We start from the raw sequence: 25,070 nt of genomic DNA on the forward strand, positions 1-25,070 counted from the left end.
TTTTTTCAAAATCTAGCGATAAAGTAATTAGTTTGGCAAAAGGCTTATTTTAGCCATTAAATTTATAGCAAATAGTCACTTTAGCCTTAAAGTGTTTTAAGATCCAATCAAACCCCTCAACTCTTTAAAATGATACATTTAAATCTGAATTTAACAAAGTTAAATGGTGTTAATTTGAAAATTGAATTGGCCCACTGTCCATCGTAGTATCCAATCCAATCAAAGATAAGATGAACATGGTGAAGCCATGGCTATTGCAAGCTCCCTAACATAAGCTCCGACATTTATGCAAACAAGTTGGTAATGGCAAGTGGAGGTGGAGGTGCAGTTAAGACTGTCTTGTCTGTGTATTTGGAGTATTTTGCTATAGCTCTTGGACCATAAGAGCAGTTAGCAAATGATCACTGCTTCTAATGCAACAACACCAAAATATTCAGGCTAGACTTCACAGAATCCAAACACCAATAATTCTATTTCAATCGCTGCTATTCTCTCAAATAACACTTGTATAAGCTATAAAAACTATGGCCATGCCTGTAGTAGTGTTGATGCCAAAACCATTGATTGTGTAACCAAAGCTGATATTATGGTTATTAGCCATAAAGGCAGTAGCATGAGCTTGAACCCTTTGGGCATTGGTGGATGATCACAAACAATGTTCCCATGTACTATACCATCACCACAGCAACTGTGGGAACTAACAATGGTGGATGTAGCAATAATCACATGACTAATAGTTTTGCTGATAGGAATGTCAACTGTAGCAACAATATTGGTATGAAGAATTTGATCATGGAGGCAACAACAGCATAAACATAAAAAATGCCAAAGGTGTCACATATTAAGGATTGAACTTCTCACCAAAGAGTGTTCTTCAATTTCAAGGTTATGGGCATTGCATGCTTAAACTGAAGTTATGTAGATGTTGAACTAGATAAGTGTTGAAGAACACATGGAAAGAAGTGGCAATGCCGCAGAGATGTTGTTCCTAGTGAGAAGTATTGCAAGCTGCACATGCACAGAGGGGCAAAGAAGCGTATAGAAGCTCCCCAGTCACCTACTTTTCTTAGTGCCTGTTGCACTCATTTCATATAGGCATTTTAGGGTAGTTTTGCATCCATTTTGCCCTTATATTTTAGCATATTTTATGTTTTTAGTTTTATTTTAGCTTATTTGTTAACTTTAGTTACTTTATATTTGATTTTTATAATTTTGTTGTTTTTAATAGGTTTTGTGGCAAATTGAGGGTCAATGAGTGCATTAGGAAGTGATTTGAAGAAATTTGGAGTCCCTTAAGGATGGAGGAAAGTTGAATAAGTCAATCCTTGAAAGATTAAGTTGGCCAAAATTTGCTTGAGACTTTACTTATGATGTTGCTCAGGGTATGTCATATTGCTTAACCTTAAGCCTGAGCAAGCCGCAAGTCAAGCATAGCTTAAATCCAACACATTCAAACTTTCTTCCCAAAATCTGCCAAGATTTGCTTAGGGTCCTGTTTAGGGTAAGCAGCAGTGCTTAAGGTGCAACTTAGGTCAAGCTGAACGTCAAGCATGAGCAGAAAAACTCCTTTTATCCTAAGCCTGTTGAGATTTGCTGAGGGTCTGCTTAACCTTAAGCAGACAGTGCATGCAGAGGTTGAAAATTGCTAAAGATGTTGCTTAGGGTAAGCAATACCCTAAGTAGACTGCCCAGGACGTGAATAACTCCGCTGACCTGGATATTTTTACACCTCATTTTCTATCCACTCCTTGGCTCTTATTTATTTTTAGGGTAACTTTTGGGGGCCATATAAAAGCATTATTTTCTGGTTTTTGCCCCAAGAGGTAACGAGAGAAAACAATAAGAAACAAAAGAAAAGAAAAACTACAAAAAAAAAAAAAAGAAAAGGGAGGAGGACACCATCAGCTCTGCAGAAGAGGAGCTGCTACAGCTATTTTTGGAAGCTCCAAGACTCAGAGTTTTTGGTCCCTCTACCTGGGTTTTTCTATTTTTATTCCTCTTATCATGTTTTTCTTTACTTTTCCATCAATTTCTCTTGTAAATACCAACATGAGTGAGTAAACTCTCTAGATTTCAGAGTTGGGAAATATGTTTTAGATTAATTTATGGATTTGGACTGATTATTTCCATATTTTATATAAATATGAGTTTTGATTCTTTTCTTGTGTGCTTGATTTACTTGTCTAATGTTGGTACCTATTGAGTATTGTGTTAATATTTGATTGAAGGACCGAAAGGTGAAGATTATTGATAGATAATCAAGGATTGAAACTTAAATTTACCTAGATTTAGAAATAAACTAGGGTTTTAAGAGGAATTAATGATTGGTTACAAAACTTAATGGGTTTTAAAGTAATCAAATATCATACAAAAGTAGGTTTGGTTATTTTAGATTACACTTTGATTTACTTGAAAAAGATATCAAAAGAATTTAGAATCAATCACCTTCAAACTCTATTTTCCCTTAAAATTGGAATACCCAAGATAAATCTCAATTAATTTATGCATAAACCCCCAACTTTGGAATCATTTTTATCATAATTAGACTTTGATTTAAATTATCCATTACTAATTTAGTTTAATTGCATCTAGATTTAGAATTTATTTGCTTACTCTTTACCTATTCCAATTAAATTCATTAATTTACTTTGCTCATTTACATTTACTATTTATTCATCAATCATTAGCCCAAATAATCGCTTCATTCATAGTTTGGTATTCAAACAGTAAATCCTCGTGGGAACGATACTGATTTATCACTCTATTATTTGGTACAACCCATATACTTGCGGACACATGCATCAAGTTTTTAGCGTCATTGCCGGGGATTTGATTTTTGTTTGATATTGAACGATTGTTTGTTTGGTTAATTTTGGCATTTTATTTTATTTTTTTATTTCTTTTACCATTTTACTTTGAGAATTTGTTTATTTTGTTTTTCAAATACTTTATTTTATGTGAAGGACAAAAAGTGAGAAATCAATTTATTCTTTGATCCAGAAATAGAAAAGATAGCAAGAGCTTTAAGAGCAGAAGCTAAAAGGAGAAAAGCTGAATTTAAAGCTCAACAACTATAAGAAAGAGCACAAGAGCAATAACAACTACAAGAAGAGATGCCCAACAACAATAACAACCGTTCTGTGAAGGATCATGCCTATCCTAACATTGGGGATTTCATGCCAGGTATCACAAAACTAAGAGTAGAAGCTAATAATTTTGAACTGAAGCCTGCACTCTGTCAGATGGTACAATAATCACAATTTGGGGAAAGTCCAAGTGAAAATCCACATGTGCATCTAGCACACTTTCTTGAGATCAGTGATATGTTGAAGATAAATGGAGTTTCTGATAATGCAATTCGACTCAGATTATTTCCTTTTTGTTTAAAGGATCGAGCTCGAGAGTGGTTACATTCTTTGCCATCGGGTTCTATCACAACATGGGATGAACTTTCTCAAGTATTTTTAACTCAATATTTTCCACCAAGAAAGACAGCTAAGCTAAGAAATGAGCTGACTTCTTTCAAACCTAGAGATGATGAGAGCTTGTATGAAGCATGGGAGAGGTACAAGGATTTGCAAAGGAGATGTCCACACCATGGGATTCCTAAGTGGATGCTCGTTCAACACTTTTACAATGGAGTTTCACTAGCTATTAGAAGTACAATTGATGCATCTTTCTGGAGATGATATTATGGAAAAATCTAAAGATGAAGCTTTTTTTGCTCTAGATAAAATTGCTTATAACAACTACTAGTGGAGTTGTGAGAGGAATGAGATCAAGAAACCAGCTGGAATGTTTGAGCTTGATGCCATGAATATGATTAATGCTAAGTTTGATGCTTTGACAAGGAAGATGGACAAGCTAAGCATGAAAGTAGATTCTTCAGTTGGAGGTTTAAGTAATTCAGTAGATGTTGGAGCTGCAAAAGTCAATTGTGCAATTGATTTTCCTACATTTGGTCAAGATTTTTCAAGTGAGCAAGTGGATTATGTGGGGAACTACAATCAAAGACCAGGTGGTAACCCATTTTCTGCAACTTATGATCCAACTTGGAGAAACCACCCTAATTTCTCTTGGGGAGGTAAACAAGGACAATACCAGAATTTTCAGTAACCTTCTGGGTGTTAACAACATCAGAATTTTCAGCAGAATAGAGGTCCTCCTCCTGGAATTCCTAAACGTCAAAAGTGGACCTGCTCCACCACAACCACAACAATTAGACAAGACAGCTAGATTGGAAGCCATGATTGAGACTCTACTACTAAGCCATCAAAGTCAACAAGAAATGATTTCTCAATTAGCATCTAAAGTGGATCAAATGGCAACACATAACAAGATGTTAGAGAATCAAATAGCTCAATAAGCTAGTTCTTTAAATAGTAAAGCTTTTGGGAAGCTTCCTAGCCAACTTGAGACTACAAGGGAGCAGTGCAATGCGGTTACTTTAAGAAGTGGAAAGGTAATGGGAGAAGAACAGGAAATCGAAGTAAAGTTGAAAGAAAAGAAAGATGAGTGTGAGAGTGAATCCACTTCAACTAAAGCTAAAGCTAGTAAGGAAGCAAATGAAGAAAAAGAAACTAAAAAGGGATTTGAAGAGAAATATGTACCTCCTGCACCGTACAAGCCACCATTGCCCTTTCCTCAAAGATTTCAGAAAGCCAAATTAGATAAGCAGTTTCGAAAATTCCTTGAAGTTTTGAAGAAGTTGTATTTCAACATTCCATTCACAGATGTCATTTCTCAAATGCCTTCTTATGCTATGTTTTTAAAGGAGATTCTATCAAATAAAAGAAGCTTGGAAGATTATGAAACTGTTGCACTTACTGAGGAGTGTAGTGCTATATTGCAGAACAAGCTCCCACCTAAGCTGAAAGATCCTGGAAGCTTTTCCATACCATGTCACATTGGAGAAATAAGTATTGAGAGAGCATTATGTGACTTGGGGGCTAGTGTCAGCTTGATGCCACTTTCCATATGTGAGAAGTTGAAGGTTGAAGATCTAAAGCCCATAACTATTTCTTTGCAGTTAGCTGACAGATCTATAAAGTATCCAATTGGGATTTTAGAGAATGTGCCATTAAAAGTTGAAAAGTTTTTCATTCCAATAGATTTTATTGTACTAGAGATGGAGGATGTAAGAATGCCCATCATACTTGGAAGGCCATTTTTAGCCACTGTAGGAGCTAATATAGATGTAAAGAATGGGAAATTGAAGTTGACGGTGGGGGAACAGAAAATAGAGTTTAATTTATTCCAACATTCCAAGGAACCAACTGTGATGAATTCTTGTTATAGGGTAGATGTTATAGAGCATGATGCTGAAACTAAAGTTACTAAACTAGAGGAAAATCAAGCTATTCCAATGCAATGTAATTAGCATAAAGTGCGAAAGAAAAAGTAGCTTCACCATCTCATTTGATTAAAAATGAAACTCCGAAAGTTAAGCTCGAGCCTCCATCTAAATCACTCAAAAGAGGAGATTCATCTAAAGTTTGTAAGAATATTCTTCAAGATATGGTTGGGATCCTAAACAAAGCAACAAATATTTTCACATATAATGGGAAAAAGTTAAAGTACAAATTCATTTCAGTACCTGTTGTAAAAGGAGGCAACATTTTCCAATTCCAACCACCATGAGCTTTGAAAAAAAGGGTCAAGCTTAAGACCTTAAACAAGCGCTTCTTGGGAGGCAACCCAAGCATATCTTTTTATAGTTTATTAATTTTTTATTTTATCTCATTTTAGTTTTTACCCTCATTAAATTGAGACTTGTAGCAAAAAAGGAAAAGAATTGAGAAGGAAGTTAGTATAAAGGAAATATCTGCATTTATCTAGTCCCTGTGAACGGTAACACTTTTAAACTTGTGTTAACTTGCTGATATAGAAAATCTATTTGATAGCTCATGTTTAAAGATGTGTCTTGTGTAAATTTTGTGAAATGCAACTTCAATGAGGATTAATTTTAATATTTAGGATTGATGTGAGCTTTATTGAAGTGCAAAAATAGTGTTTGTTTAGTTTTACCTTTTAGTATATATATAGTTTTTATAGTTTATTAGAATTTGTATAATTTTGTTTAAGTCACTATTTATGTTACTGTTCATGCTATTGTTCATGTTACTTAAGAAGTCAATTTCTATGTCTTTTTCTGCAATTTTTGAATGCTTGAAATTTGTCTCAAATAATGTTGAAAATATGTTTTGGGTATAAGCTTAGGAATAAGACTATTTCATTAAGTTTGCAAGGGTAATCTACAATTTGTGCCTAATTTGAGCTATTTATCTTTCAATTCCCACATGCTTATATCATGTTTGATAAGTTTTTAAGAGATGATGAGCTTAAATTCTTAAACTTTTTGGTGTTTATGTGTATTTGATAATTGCTGAGGGTCATGATAGCATTCCATAGCATTTGGACTGTTTTTTATTAGTAAAATCACAATTTTTCTCAAAATCTGCTGAAATTTGCTGATGATGTTACTTACCCTAAGCTGTACCCTGTGCAAATCCTGCTAAACCCTAAGTAAATTTGTGTAGACCCTAAGCATTACCCAAAATCTTTAGTTCAGCAATTGCCACATGCTTAACCTAAGCAGCTACCCGATGCAAGTCATGCTTAACCTTAAGTAATTTTGTGATTACCCCAGCAAAACCCCTGTGCCTCCTGAAGACCCATCAGCAGCAGCAAAGCCTTGACAATAACATAAGCAGCAGTAGTTTTTTTAGTTTAGTTTATTTTAGTTTTAGTTTATGCCTTGGGTTTACTTTTGTTATTTGACAGTTGAATTTTAAACTTTGGTAACAATTGTAGTTTATTTTATTTTCTAACTGTGCTTGCAATTTACATATTTCCTTTAACTTATTTTTATCTTACTTTATTTTCTAATGTTCTTTTGTAGTTCTGAATATAGTTCTTTTATGCATGCTTTTTGGTTTAATTCTTAATTTAACTGTTAGATCTTATTTCATTACACTTTTTCATCTTTTTGCGCATTATTTTTGTACTTTATCTTTTACTCAGTTCTAATTTTGTTGATATTGATGAGTGGCACAGTTTACCTTAAGCTAATTTGTTTATCATCATCCTAAGGTAATGGCTTACTTGCTGTTCTTTATATATTTTTAGCATATTGCCTGTAACATCCTCACTTTAGCTAGTCCGTACAGTCTACTGTTCCGGTGACCAATGTCGGTCCGAGCAGCTAGAATGTTTGAAATTATAAATAGACTAGAGTGAGGAGTTATTAAGTAACTACATAATGCTCATAAAAATCAAAGAAAAATTTTAGAAACCAAATACACTAAGGTTAAACGAGCCGAAACACCATGGATGGGTAACCCGAAAGGGAAGTGACGGTGAAGGCCGTTAGCAGCCCTAGACCAGGGGGAAAAATTATAAAATAATTTTTGAGAATCCAGAGAAGGGTTATTGAGGTTCTTATGGCATTAGCATGCCAAGAAAATACTTAGAAAAATTTTTCTATCGGTACACACAATTTTGGCTCGGTAAGCCAAACGGAGGGCATTTTGGTCATTTCGTCTTCAGAGATGATTTTTGACCAACTTGTCCATTTATGTAAATGAATTATATGACATAAAATATGAATAAATGTTGTTAAAAATTTAATTGAAATTAAAGAGACAAGAAATGGTGAGAAATTGAAAGAAAATGGAATAGTGACATCATCATGATGTAATTAAAATTCTCCCAACCAATCCAAGGTTGACACATGGCCTAAACTAATTTAAAAGAGACTTAATGGGCTGGAAAATGAAGAAAAAAAAAATCAGAAAGCTTCTCCCACCTTCCTTGCCGTCACCCACCTCTTCCATAGCTAAGCATATTCAAGCTTTTCAAAGCTTGATTCACCAATTTCTACCCAACAAAATCATAACCTAGCAACACAAAAAAGTATTCTTACCTCTTGGCAAGTCTTTTGGGAGCAAAAAGAAAAGGAAAAGAGGAACCCTAGCAAGTGAGAAATCTCACTCCATAAGAGGTTAGTGACCAAAACCTTAAATTTCAATTCAATTTCATGTTTAAGCATTATATTGGTGATTAAATGACAAAGAAACTTGATGAAAGACATTGGTATGCCATCCCTTATTTTTGGCAGCCATGGTTAGGGTTTGATGGTGTTGAGTTTAATGAAGTTGAAAGGGTATTAGGGCTGCCCACAATGTGTATTTGCTAAGTAGATTGATGAAATAAAGTGAAAATGAAAGTTTGATAATGTTGAGTTAGGGTTTGGAGGGGGGAAAATGAGACTTTGATCTTGTGATGATAGAAGTAGGTTTTAATGCTCAATTAGTGACCATTTGGTTTGGTGTAAACCAGAAATGAAGTGAATTGGGTTGTGGGATTTGAGGTTGGAGTGGCTGCCTTGTGAAACCTGCAGGTGTGGCTGTGAGTCCAGCCTGTTTGGACAGCCATAACTTGAATTGTACAGGTTCAATTGGTGTTTGGCCAATTGGACATGAAATTAGACACATAATGGCACAACTTTGATGAAGAAACCATGCCCAGAAAACCAAACCAACTTGACCAAAAGTTTACCCTAATCCGGGTGACCTGCACTCTGCCTGGGCAAAATGACCAAATGAACAGTGTTTGGTCATTTGGCCATAACTCAATGTAGAAAGGTCCAATTGACCTGAAATTTTACCAGCAACAAGGTGACATATAGACCAACAACTTTTATGAAGAAACTTGACCCAAATTATGACCATAACCTAGTCAAATTTCCAACCAAACTTGAGCACCAAATCTGGCAGAATCAGTTTTGCCCAGAATTTTGGAATCTGCCCAATCCGGCCAGTTATGGTATTTAGGCCATAACTTGAGCTACAAAACTCCAAATGGAGTGATTCAAAAAAAGAAATTCATCTAGACAAAATAAGGAACAACTTTCATGTTGATCACGTTTCCAAAATTTCACTGCAAAGATGACTAATGGAACAGTAAAGACAAAGCATGAAAACTGAAACTTTTATCTAATTATCATTAAGCTTAGAGATGGTATTGGCAATCAATACCAACAAGTTAAAAATGCAAAATGTGGTATGTTGATGATATTTAAATTAATTTACCTATTGCCAATGCAAAAGTCAACATTTTAGTTGACCAATGAAGTGAATAGTAATCATAAAAATTCAATTTCAAAGAATTACTTAAATGAAAAGTGCTAAATGCCCTAGTAGGCCTAATGTGATTGGATTTGATAGGTTGGCATGCCACTAGGGTTCTGTTAGCGATCGCTGCATGGCTTCATGCCATTCTGTATTTCATGGCTTCCCATGCCATTCTGTAACATAATAGCCTTTGGCTATGATATTGAGTTGTTATACTTGGGTTTAATCCCTGATTATTATTACAGCTTATTAGCTGTTCTGTTGCACACCGGGAGACACAATGTGATCGATGGTGTGATGGGGAGTCCAGCAGACCGCATACTAGGTGAGCCATCATATCTGCACTCAGAGTTCAGAGTCACCTCACATTGCAGTGCATTTGGTAGGACATTAGGCCATCTGGGATATTTTGATATTTTGTTATTTTGTATTTTGTAAACTTTTGTTATGTACATTATAAACTCATGTAATCATATTTGCTGTAATTATCTATGAACTGTGTTCAGAAATAAATATGAGTATTTCTCATTGAATTTGGTATGATATGAGATGAATGTAAATTTTGAGATACTGAAGTGAATTGAGAATATATTGGAGGTTGACTGAGGATAATATGATGATATTACTGGAAGTGTTTTTTTAAACAGGTTCAGAAGAACTGTTTTCCAATTTATAGCCGGCACTCTGCCAGATTTTCTATAAAATTTGCGGAAAAAAATTTAGTTTTATCAAAAATTATAAATAAATGAATTAAAAAGGATTAATTGAAATTGAAATATGAATTGGTGTTCCGACACACTGAGTGGCATAACTTGCTCGGCTACACTGTAGACGGGTAAGGGGTGTCACATTTAGTGGTATCAGAGCATCGGTTTATGCGTTTCTGGGTCTAGATAGAGTACATACCATTGCATTGCATTTGTAAGTGTTGAGGTGACACTGATGCAGATCTGTTTGCTTTCTCATTTTGAATAGGTTATGGATCCTGCTTCGCAAAGAGCAGTTGATGAAGAGGTGGAGAGTCATGCTCCACCAAGGGCCGAGTCTGGGCGGAGAGAATCGCTCCACCAAAGAATGAGGCACTGCCCAACCTCGCTTGCTCTGCTCCAAAGAAATGACTGAATTCTACCGGCAAATGATGGGGGCAATTCCACCACCACAACCATAGCCACAACCTCCACCAGCACCACAAAAATCTCATTTGGAGAAATTGCGAAAACATGGGGCTGTAGACTTCTTTGGAAAGAGGGAGGATGATCCCATGGCCATAGAAAATTGGTTGGACAGAACCATCAGAGTACTGAAATAGCTGAACTGCACCCCTGAGCAGAACCTGGTGGGTGTTGTGTCCCTACTTCAAGATAACGCATATCAGTGGTGGGACATAGTAACCAGTGAGGTGCAATCTGAACGGATCACCTGGGAATTCTTCCTTGCAGAGTTCAGGAAGAAATATATTAGCAAGGTGTATTTAGAGGAGCGAAGAAGGGAATTTATCAGTCAGAGACAGAGACAGTTGTCAGTGGCTGAGTATGAGCGTGAATTTGTCAGATTGAGCCAGTATGGGAGGGAGATAGTCCCTACTAAGGCAGAGAGGTGCAGACGGTTTGAGGAAGGGCTCAATAACAACATCAAAGTCATGATCACAGCACTAGAGATTACGGATTTTTCTAAACTGGTGGATGCTGCATCAAAAGTGGAAAGGGTTAGAATCAATGAGCAAAATAGAAGGGAAAGACAGCAGAAGAGAGGTCCGGGTCAGTCCAGTGTATTCTCTGCTCCCAGTAAGAAGAGTAAGGGTCCTCCTGCTCAGAGTTCAGGACCACCACAGGGTCAGGGTCAGTCTTAGGGGCCCAGACCATAGTTTACACCTAGGAGAGGCCAGTCCACACCATCAATGGGCAGCTCTCTAGGGACAGTGTTTAGGGGACCAGCCCCTGCATCTTCTGCTTGTCAATATTGTCAGAAGTGGCATAAGGGGGAGTGTTGGCGAGTGACCGGTGCATGCCTACAGTGTGGATCGACAGAACATCAGATCAAGAATTGTCCGAAGAGGACTACTACTGTTGCTCCAACACAAACTGACAGGCCTGCTCCTGCACCACAAAGGGGTAGGAAACCTGGTAAACCTGAGGCAGCTGGTCCATCACTGAGGCTTGCATCTGAGTCAGTTGAGAGGCTAGACACTAGAATACCAGCCAGGGCTTATGCCATCAGAGCTCAGGAGGAGCAAGATGCCCCGGATGTCATCAAGGGTACGTTTTCCCTCTACAACACTTCTGTACATGCATTGGTGGATCCAGGATCCACTCATTCCTACATTTGCATCAAACTACCCGTAGAGAGGGGAGTTCCAGTAGAGGAGAGTGATCAAGACATTCTGGTCACAAATCCACTAGGCCACAGTGTGGTAGTGAATAAGGTGTATAAAGGGTGCCCGTTGAGGATTCAGGGGCATGAATTCTCGGCAGACCTAATTGAGTTGCCCTTCCATGAGTTTGACGTGATTTTGGGAATGGATTGGTTGTCACGTCATCAGGCAATAGTTGATTGCAAATTGAAGAGGATTTCTCTGAAAACTTATGAGGGTAATGAGATCACTGTTGTGGGTGAAAGGACAGATTTCCTGTCCAATGTTATCTCAGCCACAGTTGCAAGAAGATTGATGAGAAAAGGCTGTGAAGCTTACCTAGCACACGTGGTTGATACTAGGCAAGCTAAGCCAAACTTGTGTGATATACCCACAGTAAGAGACTTCCCAGATGTGTTTCCTGAGGAGTTGCCTGGTCTACCACCAGAAAGGGAAGTCGAGTTTGCTATTGAGGTAATGCCGGGTATAGCACCCATTTCTATTGCTCCTTATAGGATGGCACCCACTGAATTGAGGGAGTTGAAAATTCAGTTGCAAGAGTTGCTTGATAAGGGGTTGATACGCCCCAGTGTGTCACCATGGGGAGCTCCGGTGCTATTTGTGAAGAAGAAGGATGGAACCTTGAGATTGTGTATTGATTATCGACAGTTGAATAAAGTAACTGTGAAGAATAAATATCCATTGCCCAGAATTGATGATCTGTTTGATCAGTTGAAGGGAGCCGGTGTATTTTCGAAAATTGATCTCAGATTAGGGTATCATCAGTTAAGGGTAAAGGATGCAGATGTGTCAAAAACTGCATTCAGAACCCGGTATGGGCACTATGAATTTCTAGTGATGCCGTTTGGGTTAAAAAATGCACCAGCAGCATTTATGGACCTTATGAACCGTATCTTCCATCCATACTTAGATCGGTTTGTAGTGGTCTTTATTGATGATATTCTGGTGTATTCCAAGACCAGGGAAGAACATGATGAACATTTGAGGATTGTTCTGCAAACCCTGCGAGAAAAGAAGTCAGATGCTAAGTTGTCCAAGTGTGATTTTTGGATGAGTGAGATCTCCTTTCTTGGACACATAGTGTCAGCTGAGGGGATTAGAGTAGATCCCAAAAAGATAGAAGCAGTGATGGAATGGAAGCCTCCTAGAAATACAACTGAGGTCCGAAGTTTCTTGGGGCTAGCTGGATACTACAGACGATTTGTGAAGGGGTTCTCTCTTATAGCTGCTCCAATGACCAAGTTGTTGCATAAGAATGTGAAATTTGGCTGGAACGACAAGTGCCAAGCCAGTTTTGAGAGGTTGAAGGCTATGTTGACAGAAGCACCAGTGTTAACACAGCCAGTGTCGGGAAAAGACTTTGTGGTCTATAGTGATGCCTCGCATAATGGGCTAGGGTGTGTATTGATACAAGAGGGGAAAGTGGTCGCCTATGCTTCTAGGCAGTTAAGGCCACATGAACAGAACTACCCTACTCATGACCTGGAATTAGCAGCAATCATCTTCGCACTTAAGATATGGAGGCATTATTTATATGGTTAAAAATGCTACATCTATACAGACCACAAGAGTCTAAAATATTTGCCAACCCAGAAGGAGCTCAACCTTAGACAAAGGCGATAGATTGAGTTCCTGAAGGACTATGACTGTGTAATTGACTATCATCCTAGGAAGGCAAATGTAGTTGCTGATGCTTTGAGTAGAAAATCCATCACAGCTTTGAGATCATTGAATGCCATCTATCTTTAGTTCGAGACGGAACTATTTTGGCTGAGTTGCAAGTGAGGCCAAACCTGCTACAGCAGATTTTAGATGGGCAAGAGGCAGATGAAAAATTAATGGCTATTATGAGCAAAATCTCAGAGGGAAAAGCAACTGACTATGAGGTGAAAGCAGATGGGTGTCTGTACTACAAAGGACGAGTATGTGTACCAGATAATGGGGAATTGAAAGCCAGTATTCTGAAAGAGGCACATTCCAGTGTTTATGCTATGCACCCAGGGAGCACAAAAATGTATAATGATTTGAAGCCTCATTATTGGCGGCCTGGTATGAAGAGGGATATAGCTGACTATGTGACTAAATGCTTGACATGTCAGCAAGTTAAGGCAGAACATCAAGTTCCATCGGGTTTATTACAGCCTATAAACATACCTGAATGGAAATAGGACCGGGTCACTATGGATTTTGTTAGTGGTCTGCCCCTCACCCAAAGGAAACATGATGCAGTATGGGTGATAGTGGATAGATTGACGAAGTCAGCACATTTTCTGCCAGTTAGGACTGACTACTCACTGGAGAAGCTAGCAGAATTGTATATCAGTGAGATAGTTAGACTGCATGGAATCCCACTTTCTATCATATCTGATCGAGACCCAAGGTTTACATCAAGATTCTGGAAGAAGTTGCATGAATCCTTGGGTACAAAACTCCACTTCAGCACAGCTTTCCATCCTCAGACGGATGGGCAATCAGAAAGAGTAATCCAGGTAAACGACTGAAACCAATTGAACTAATGCAAATATTGAACTGAAATGATAATAATAACATGAAATATATGTCAAGTCCTTGAGGATATGCTGAGGAGTTGTGTCATTGAGTTTGAGGAAAGTTGGGATAGATATCTTCCACTGGCAGAATTTGCATACAACAATAGCTATCAAGCTAGCATCCAAATGGCCCCGTATGAAGCACTGTATGGGAGGAAATGTAGAACTCCAGTGTGCTGGACTGAATTGGGTGAAGATAAGCTAGTAGGGCCAGACCTGGTGAAACAGACTGAGGAAAAAGTGAAAATAATCAAAGCTAACCTGAAGATTGCCTCCGATAGACAGAAGTCTTATGCCGACTTGAAGAGAAAAGAGATAGAATATACAGTTGGTGATAAAGTGTTTCTCAAAGTTTCACCATGGAAGAAAATACTGAGGTTTGGAAGAAAGGGTAAGTTAAGCCCTAGGTTCATTGGCCCATATGAAGTTATTGAACGTGTGGGACCAGAGCCTCTGAGCTAGCTTTACCACCAGAGCTGGATAAGATCCACAATGTGTTCCACGTGTCTATGCTAAGAAGATACTGCTCAGATCCTTCACATGTCATCTCTATGGAAGAAATTGAAGTACAACCAGATTTGACATATGAAGAGGAACCCATACGAATCCTGGCTCGGGAAGTAAAAGAGTTGAGGAATAAGTAGATTCCACTGGTGAAAGTGCTTTGGAGGCACCACAACACCGAGGAGGCAACTTGGGAAAGTGAAGAGATGATGAGGCAACAGTTCCCTCAACTGTTTGCATCAGGTAAATTTCGAGGATGAAATTTTTATTAGAGGGGAAGAGTTGTAAAATCCTCACTTTAGCTAGTCCGTACAGTTTACTGTTCCGGTGACCATTGTCGGTCCGAGCAGCCAGAATGTTTGAAATTATAAATAGACTAGAGTGAGGAGTTATTAAGTAACTAAATAATGCTCATAAAAATCAAAGAAAAATTTTAGAAACCAAATACACTAAGGTTAAACGAGCCGAAACACCAGGGATGGGTAACCCGAAAGGGAAGTGACGGTGAAGGCCGTTAGCAGCCCTAGACCAGGGAAAAAAATTATAAAATAGTTTTTGAGACTCCAGAGAAGGGTTATTGAGGTTCTTATGGCATTAGCATGCCAAGAAAATACTTAGAAAAATTTTTCTATCGGTACACACAATTTTGGCTCGGTAAGCCAAACGGAGGGCATTTTGGTCATTTTGTCTTCAGAGATGATTTTTGACCAACTTGTCCATTTATGTAAATGAATTATATGACATAAAATATGAATAAATGTTGTTAAAAATTTAATTGAAATTAAAGAGACAAGAAATGGTGAGAAATTGAAAGAAAATGGAATAGTGACATCATCATGATGTCATTAAAATTCTCCCAACCAATCCAAGGTTGACACATGGCCTAAACTAATTTAAAAGAGACTTAATGGGCTAGAAAATGAAGAAAAAAAAAATCAGAAAGCTTCTCCCACCTTCCTTGCCGTCACTCACCTCTTCCATAGCTAAGCATATTCAAGCTTTTCAAAGCTTGATTCACTAATTTCTACCCAACAAAATCATAACCTAGCAACACAAAAAAGTGTTCTTACCTCTTGGCAAGTCTTTTGGGAGCAAAAAGAAAAGGAAAAGAGGAACCCTAGCAAGTGAGAAATCTCACTCCATAAGAGGTTAGTGACCAAAACCTTAAATTTCAATTCAATTTCATGTTTAAGCATTATATTGGTGATTAAATGACAAAGAAACTTGATGAAAGACATTGGTATGCCATCCCTTATTTTTGGCAGCCATGGTTAGGGTTTGATGGTGTTGAGTTTAATGAAGTTAAAAGGATATTAGGGCTGCCCACAATGTGTATTTGCTAAGTAGATTGATGAAATAAAGTGAAAATGCAAGTTTGATAATGTTGAGTTAGGGTTTGGAGGGGGGAAAATGAGACTTTGATCTTGTGATGACAGAAGTAGCTTTTAATGGTCAATTAGTGATCATTTGGTTTGGTTTAAACCCGAAATGAAGTGAATTGGGTTGTGGGATTTGAGGTTGGAGTGGCTGCCTTGTGTGACCTGCAGGTGTGGCTGTGAGTCCAGCCTGTTTGGATAGCCATAACTTGAATTGTATAGGTTCAATTGGTGTTTGGCCAATTGGACATGAAACTAGACACATAATGGCACAACTTTGATGAAGAAACCATGCCCAGAAAACCAAACCAACTTGACCAAAAGTTTACCCTAATCCGGGTGACCTGCACTCTGCCTGGGCAAAATGACCAAATGAACAATGTTTGGTCATTTGGCCATAACTCAATGTAGAAAGGTACAATTGACCTGAAATTTTACCAGCAACAAGGTGACATATAGACCAACAACTTTCATGAAGAAACCTGACCCAAATTATGACCATAACCTAGTCAAATTGCCAACCAAACTTGAGTCATCAAATCTGGCAGAATCAGTTTTGCCCAGAATTTTGGAATCTGCCCAATCCGGCCAGTTATGGTATTTAGGCCATAACTTGAGCTACGAAACTCCAAATGGAGTGATTTAAAAAAAGAAATTCATCTAGACAAATTAAGGAACAACTTTCATGTTGATCACTTTTCCAAAATTCCACTGCAAAGATGACTAATGGAACAGTAAATACAAAGCATGAAAACTGAAACTTTTGTCTAATTATCATTAAGCTTAGAGATGGTATTGGCAATCAATACCAACAAGTTAAAAATGCAAAATGTGGTATGTTGATGATATTTAAATTAATTTACCTATTGCCAATGCAAAAGTCAACACTTTAGTTGACCAATGAAGTGAATAGTAATAATAAAAATTCAATTTCAAAGAATTACTTAAATGAAAAGTGCTAAATGCCCTAGTAGGCCTAATGTGATTGGATTGAATAGGTTGGCATGCCACTAGGGTTCTCATAGCGATCGCTGCATGGCTTCATGCCATTCTGTATTTCATGGCTTCCCATGCCATTCTGTAACATAATAGCCTTTGGCTATGATATTGAGTTGTTATACTTGGGTTTAATCCCCGATTATTATTACAGCTTATTAGCTGTTCTGTTGCACACCGGGAGACACAATGTGACCAATGGTGTGATGGTCCGAGGTATTTAGTACCCAGTGCCAGTTTACCTGTTTGTCCAGTCCAGTTGACTAAATTAGGTTACTCGGGCAATGTTAATAAATCTTACCAAACTTAAATCGAATAACACTGCAATAAATATTAGAAACTAAGTCTACCCAGAAATGTAAATATACATTCTGCATATTTTATTTTAATTTATTTTATTTTATTTTATATTGTCACCACTAAGCAGAATTGCTTAGCGCGTCACTTTTGCCACGCGCAGGTACTAGAGACTTAGCTGGGGAGTCCAGCAGACCGCATACTGGGTGAGCCATCATATCTGCACTCAGAGTTCATAGTCACCTCACATTGCAGTGCATTTGGTAGGACATTAGGCCATCTGGGATATTTTGATATTTTGTTATTTTGTATTTTGTAAACTTTTGTTATGTACATTATAAACTCATGTAATCATATTTGCTGTAATTATCTATGAACTGTGTTCAGAAATAAATATGAGTATTTCTCATTGAATTTGGTATGATATGAGATGAATGTAAATTTTGAGATACTGAAGTGAATTGAGAATATATTGGAGGTTGACTGAGGATAATATGATGATATTACTGGAAGTGTTTTTTTAAACAGGTTCAGAAGAACTGTTTTCCAATTTATAGCCGACACTCTGCCGGATTTGCGGAAAAAAATTTAGTTTTATCAAAAATTATAAATAAATGAATTAAAAAGGATTAATTGAAATTGAAACATGAATTGGTGTTCCGACACACTGAGTGGCATAACTTGCTCGGCTACACTGTAGACGGGTAAGGGGTGTCACATTGCCAGTGCTTAAGGTCTTGCTTAACCATATGCAAATCTTGCTTAACCCTAAGCAACATATTAAGCAGAGTAAATTCATACATTTGAGATACTTTTTTCACATTTTTTTCTTTAAAGCTTCATTGTTAATATAATTTTGAGCTTAATTTTGGAATCCTTGAGCAAATATTGATCAATTCCCAATTGCATATATTTCTTTAATTGATTAGCTCACAAAATTTTGCCCATCTTTGTATTGATTTTAGACATTGAGGACAATGTCTCATTTGAGTTTGGGGGTGAGGGCAAAATTTTTGCAAAATTTTTTAAATTTTTTAAGCATTTTCATTCATTCATTTATTGTATTTCATTCATTCATTCATAGTTAATCCATACATTTATACTTATACCACACACATGTCTATACTCATACACTTACACTTACATATAGTTTTCTTATAGGTTACACTTAGTTTTAATTTGATTTATGCATTCATTTTAGGATCATGCGTATCATAAAAATAAATTTTTATCTTGTCCTTAGAGGATTGAGAATTGCTTTGAAGAATATTTGAGCTTACTTTTAGAAGGGTTTGATGGATTGAAAGTTCTGGATAGGTACAAGGTTATTAGATTATTGCCTTAGTTTATATCTTCTTAGCCAAGGGCCACCCAATCAATTGCATTGAGTTTAAGTGCCTAGAGAAAACTCTAGGGTAAAAAGTAGCTAATTGATGTCTCACCAATTCTAGAATAATCCTTCTAAACCTTTCAAGGCAAAATCATAGCATGCACTCGAGAAAGAAATGATGTAGGCATTCTTTGAATTTTAAACCAATATTTTAGCTTTAGCCAACCTCACTTTAAAATTTCTCTTTTGAACAAATTTGAGCCTACATTTATCTCTTTTATTTCTTTGGAACCCACATTAATGCCCAGCCATAAACCCAAACACTTATCTATCCTCTATGAGAATAATTCTTTGAGTGATAGATACATTAAAAAAAAAAAAAGAGAAAAAGAAAAAAAAATATATATATATATAATAATTAGTTGGGAGAAATGACTAAAGTAAAAAGGCTAGCAAATTCAATTACAGTATGTAAAGTAATCCACTACCCAAGTACACAAAGAAAATGAGTTTGGGAGTGAATTAAAAGGGACAATTGTAATTCAAAGTCATTGTTATTTATGTAGTCCCTCCAAAAGCTTTCAAATTATATGCTAGCATTGGTAAATAGTTGTAAAGTTCCTTCTCCCATTTGATAAAAAAAAAAAAAGAGTTGTTTGTCTTGATCTTTTAATAATTTGATTATTCTCATGTTTTGTTACCTTTATCCTTTCCTTATTAGCTATATTATCACCTCCTTAGCCCCATTACAACCCTTGAAAGTCCTTTTGATATTTTGATGGTGTTTTGCTACATTAGTGGAGATTGGAATAGGAGAATTGCCTATGGGATTTGGATATCATTCATCCATTCACATACTTCCATCATTATTTGAGACACTTTAGTTTATGAATTGCTCTAGAGTTTATTTAGGCATGATTGTTCTTTGTGATTGATTGGTTTAAGCTTGATGATATGAATAATTGACCCAAGGCTAAGCGGTGATAACTCTGATAAGGATTAAATTCTTTGTACCTTGAAAGTGGGTATATGGTCTGTTAGTGGCTAAAGGTAAGCTTGAGAGCTTGGATAAGTAGTTTTCATGAATTGAAGAGAAGGTACCCCAATTGCATTGACTGTTTTTAATTTGCTTGAGGACAAGCAAATGTTTGAGTTTGGGGGAATTTGTTACACTTATTTCATATAGGCATTTTAGGGTAGTTTTGCATCCATTTTGCCCTTATATTTTAGTATATTTTATATTTTTAGCTTTATTTTAGCTTATTTATTAACTTTAGTTACTTTATATTTGATTTTTATAATTTTGTTGTTTTTAATAGGTTTTTCTGGCAAATTGAGGGTCAATGAGTGCATTAGGAAGTGATTTGAAGAAATTTAGAGTCCCTTAAGCATGGAGGATAGTTGAAGAAATCAATCCTTGAAAGATCAAGTTGGCCGAAATTTATTTAAGACTTTGCTTATGATGTTGCTTAGGGTATGTCATATTGCTTAACCTTAAGCCTGGGCAAGCCGCAAGTCAAGCATAGCTTAAATCCAACACATTCAAGCTTTCTTCCCAAAACCTGCCGAGATTTGCTTAGGGTCCTGCTTGAGATCCTGCTTAAGGTAAGCAGCAGTGCTTAAGGTGCAACTCAGGTCAAGCTGAACGTCAAGCATGAGCAGAAAAACTCCTTTTATCCTAAGCTCACGAGATTTCTCGAGGGTCCGCAATCTTAAGCGCATGTGTATGCAGAGGCTGAAAATTATCGAAGATGTTGCTTAGGTAAGCGCACTTAAGCGGCATCGACTGTGACGTGAATAACTCACGACTGGATATTTTTACACCTTATTTTCTATAAACTCATTGGCTCTTATCTATTTTTAGGAAAACTTTTGGGGGCCATATAAAAGCATCATTTTCTAGTTTTTGCCCCAAGAGGTAATGAGAGAAAACAATAAGAAACAAAAGAAAAGAAAAATTATAAAAAAAGAAAAAGAAAAAGGAGGAGGACGCCATCAGTTCTGCAGAAGAGGAACTGCTGCAACTATTTCTGGAAGCTCCAAGACTCAGAGTTTTTGGTCCCCCTACCTAGGTTTTTCTACTTTTAGTCCTCTTACATGTTTTTCTTTACTTTTGCATTAATTTCTCTTGTAAATACCAACATGAGTGAGTAAACTCTTTGGATTTCAGAGTTAGAAAATATGTTTTAGATTAATTTGTAGATTTGGACTGGTTATTTCCATATTTTATATAAATATGAGTTTTGATTATTTCCTTTGTGCTTGATTTACTTGCCTAATGTTGGTACCCATTGGGTATTGTGTTAATCTTTGATTGAAGGACCGAAAGGTGAAGATCATTGATAGATAATCAAGGATTGGAACTTTAATTTACCTAGATGTAGAAATAAACTAGGGTTTTGAGAGGAATTAATGATTGGTTACAAAACTTAATGGGTTTTAAAGTAATCAAATATCATACGAAAGTAGGTTTGATTATTTTATATCACACTTTGGTTTACTTGAAAAAGATATCAAAGGAATTTAGAATTAATCACCTTCAAACTCTATTTTTCCTTAAAATTGGAATACCCAAGACAAATCCCAATTAATTTATACATAAACCCCCAACTCTGGAATCATTTTTATCGTAATTATACTTTGATTTAAATTACCCATTACTAATTTAGTTCAATTGTATCTAGATTTAGAATTTATTTGTTTGCTCTTTACCCATTCCAATTAGATTCATTAATTTACTTTGCTCATTTATATTTACAATTTATTCATCAATTATTAGCCCAAATAATCACTTCATTCATAGTTTGGTATTCAAACAGCAAATCCTCGTGGAAACGATACTTGACTTATTACTCTATTACTTGGTACGACCCGTATACTTGTGGACACATGCATTAGTGCCAATCCTAATACCTCCACTACTATTGGTTTTCTACACCCTACTGCAATCTTGCCCGAGAAGGGGGATGGTATAAACTTAAAGACTACTATATCTCTATCTCTGCAAATAATCAACTTGTGACTAATGATAATACTAGTGATACTACTATCAGCAATAATAGTGGCACCACCATTAGTAACGATATAATTGCCCTTTGTGAAAATGGAGACTCTCTTCTTAGCTTACACCTTTTGTATGATCTTGGTATTTGTTCAGTTTTTTATTTCTAATATAATATAAATGCATGTGACTAACGAACCATTGAACCTTTCTCTAACTGGTGGGGGATTTGACTTTGTAATATGTAAGAGGCTAAATAGTTAATGAAAGTGTGCTGAAATAGTTAAGCAAAAATGAAAAGAAAAAAAATAGTAACCCTAAAACTACCTTAGAACACTATTTCTCCATTTCTTTCTCATAGCAGCTAACAACCCACGAGATAACCATAGTCTTATTTTAGTCTTTCTTGCTGTAGGGTCCTGACAATGCATGTTGCATCTAAGAAGAATTTTGCAAGACCCATTCGACAAGAATTGAAATCCACAAAACCATGGCAGTAGTCTTGACGAAAGAGATGACGGAAAGAAGTGAGAAGATAACGAACGTCCTCTCACGTGACTCACTTTGGATTAATTTTAACCAATTTAAAATACTTTTAGAGTTGTATAATTTATTTTAAAGAGTTGAGGGACTTAATCAGACCTCAAAATACTTAAAGGGCTTAAATGACTATTTAGTATAACTTTAAGGGTTCAAATAGGCCTTTTGCCAATTAGTTTTATTAAAATACATGAGCTAAATAGTAATTTACTTTTTTTTTTCAAGGAAAACCATTCACTAAACATAAATATTAGAGTCCAAAGATGAAACAATACAAACCAATGAAGAATACTACACAATAAAAGCTTGCAAAAATAAAGCAAATTTCGCAAGAGAATGTGTTGCATTATTAGCAAAACGCTTGACCAACGACATAGACTAACTTGTAATAGATAAACATAATCACCAACCAAAGATCTACATTTAGACCAATCTTCTGGGATTAATTATTAAAAAAATATAAAAATAAAAATTATTTATAAATCTGATGTGAATTTAAAATTATTTACAAAAATTGTGTTTGCTTAAAAAAGTGTCATTGGGAAATGAGTTTTTTTTTTAACAAGTCAATTTGTCAGACAGTACAACTATATGCTTTTAAAAATGCTACTCTTAATAATATTTTCAGAAGCATGTAACCATATACCTTTAAAAACATCACTCTCAATGGCATTTTCAGAAGTACATAGCCATATGCTTTTGAAAACGCTATTCCTAGTGGCATTTTCAAAAGCATGCAAAATAAAAATATAAAATTATTTAAAAGTGTATAATTATTATTTTATTTGTGTCCTTTCTTATTATTATTTTATTTGTATTCTTTCTTTTATCTTTATTGAATTATGTTCCTTTCGATGAGTGTACAATAAATAAATAAATAAATAAATATAAAACAATTTTTACCATTTTAAAATTATTTAAACTAAAATTAAATAAAAAAATAAAATGATTATAATATCACAATGACTCAACTTAATGGAAAAATTGTGAATTTTATTTTATTTTGTGTGTTTTAGATTTTTTTACGGTAAACTTTAATATAATCTAAAATTAATAATTTAGTCTCTATATATTTTAAAAATATAATAAGTTAATTTATCACTTTTTATTCTGTTGACAGATTAGTTCATTTGTTCAGTTTCTATATATATATATATATATATATATATATATATATATATATATATATATATATATATATATATATATATACCCCATTTTTCCATTAGGTTGAGTCCTTGTGATATTATAATTATTTTATTTTTATTTGATTTTATTTTAAAATTGTAAAATCATTTTATTCAAATAATTTTAAAATATATATTTATTATACACCCATTAAAAAAATGATTGAATAAAAATAAAAGAAAGAACACAAACATAATAATTATATAACTTTAAATAATTTTATCTTTCATTTCATGTGCTTTTGAAAATGTTATTATGAGTGATATTTTCAAAAGCACATGGCTACATGCTTCTGAAAAATGTTATTAAGAGTGATGTTCTTCAAAGTAATTTTATCTTTTATTTCACATGTTTCTCAAAATGCTATTAGAGTGGCATTTTCAAAAGTATATAACTACGTGTTTTTGAAAATATCATTGGGAGTGATGTGTTTAAAGTAATTTTATCTTTTATTTTACATATTTCTAAAAATACCATTAGGAGTGACGTCTTAAAAAATATATAATTATGTGTTTTTAAAAATATTATTGAGAGCAATATTTTTACAAATATATGGCTACATATTTTTAAAAATGTTATTGAAAGTGACATTTTCAAAAGTATATAATTATACTTTCTGATAAAAAATTAAAAGTTAGGCCTGTCAAGAAAACTCCTATCTCAATGGTATTTTCTTAAGTAAATACTATTTTTGCAAATAGTTTCAAATTTACATCAGATTTATAAATACTTTTATTTTTATATTTTTTTAATAATTAATCCAATCTTCTGCATGTCAATGAACAGTTTGAACAACAGAGCGTCAAGCTCAAAAATCACATTAACACGGGACTGGCGATGAAGTCAACGAACGCTTCACGAAGAGCAGGAGCCTCAACATCTTGAGAAGACTTAGAATCAGGAAATGAACCATAAAGAGCCATTTAAAGACAACCAGAAGCATCACGAGCAGCACACAAGCAAAGTTCAGAACATTGAGTGTGGAAGAAACAGCACCGTTTATATATATTATACTTCCAGAAATTCGAAGTAGGATGTACCCAACACTGAATCGCAGGATTTAATTAAATAAAGATTGTGATTTAAATCCTTAAGAAACAACTTGATAGTCATTTAAAACTCCATTAAACAAATAAATTTAATTTTAGTTATTATTAATAAATAAATAAATAAAATAATTTTGTAAAATCCATAAAATGAATAAAATATTATAAAATTTATAATATTTAAATTTAAATTTATTAAAAATGCATAAAAACTCCTTTGCTTCGATCAAACACAGAATTTTTAAAATTTTTTCATTAACTAAATACTAAATTTTAATATTAAAATCTCCCTTAAAAATTTTTAAGTATCATTTAAAAATATGAATATTATTAAAATAATAGATAATATTATGTATATGTAAGATAAATAACAAAAGTTAAAATATATATTGAAAATTTATATTTTAAAAAATAATTTTAGATTTTGTTAATAAAGTTAATAAAAGTCATGAAAACATAAGAGTTATAAATTAAAAAAAATTATAAAATTAAAATAAAGTTTTCTTAATAAAGAAGGCTCAATCACATTAAAAATTCAAATCTTTTTACTTTTAATTTAATTTAATCATTTCAATTTTGATATAATTAATCAATTTTTATGGCTCTTGTTATTTACATTATAGGTAGAATATTATTTATAATTTTAATAATATTTATATATTTTTTAATGACACTTTAAAAAGTTTAAAGGAGATTTTCAAGTTAAAGTTAGATATTTAGCAAAATATGAACTATTTT

General features: G+C 34.8%; 1 protein-coding gene and 1 non-coding gene across 2 annotated transcripts; one reads left to right on the forward strand and one right to left on the reverse strand.

Moving 5' to 3' along the window:
• Positions 1-3,497: 3,497 nt before the first annotated feature.
• On the reverse strand, positions 3,498-3,604 carry LOC131175058 (small nucleolar RNA R71). The gene has a single exon (XR_009145218.1). It is a non-coding gene; the product is annotated as a small nucleolar RNA R71 (small nucleolar RNA).
• Positions 3,605-4,465: 861 nt separating this feature from the next.
• Positions 4,466-5,380, forward strand: LOC131174615 (uncharacterized). The gene has a single exon (XM_058138371.1). It carries the CDS (start codon positions 4,466-4,468, stop codon positions 5,378-5,380), a length of 915 nt encoding a protein of 304 aa, XP_057994354.1.
• Positions 5,381-25,070: the final 19,690 nt, after the last annotated feature.

This window comes from Hevea brasiliensis, chromosome 16 (genome assembly GCF_030052815.1).
Source record: "Hevea brasiliensis isolate MT/VB/25A 57/8 chromosome 16, ASM3005281v1, whole genome shotgun sequence".
Lineage (NCBI taxonomy): Eukaryota > Viridiplantae > Streptophyta > Magnoliopsida > Malpighiales > Euphorbiaceae > Hevea > Hevea brasiliensis.

What these genes read in the sequence shown, in the direction of transcription:
- LOC131174615 (XM_058138371.1), top strand. Translation starts at nt 4,466, where the DNA reads ATGGGAGAAGAACAGGAAATCGAAGTAAAGTTGAAAGAAAAGAAAGAT.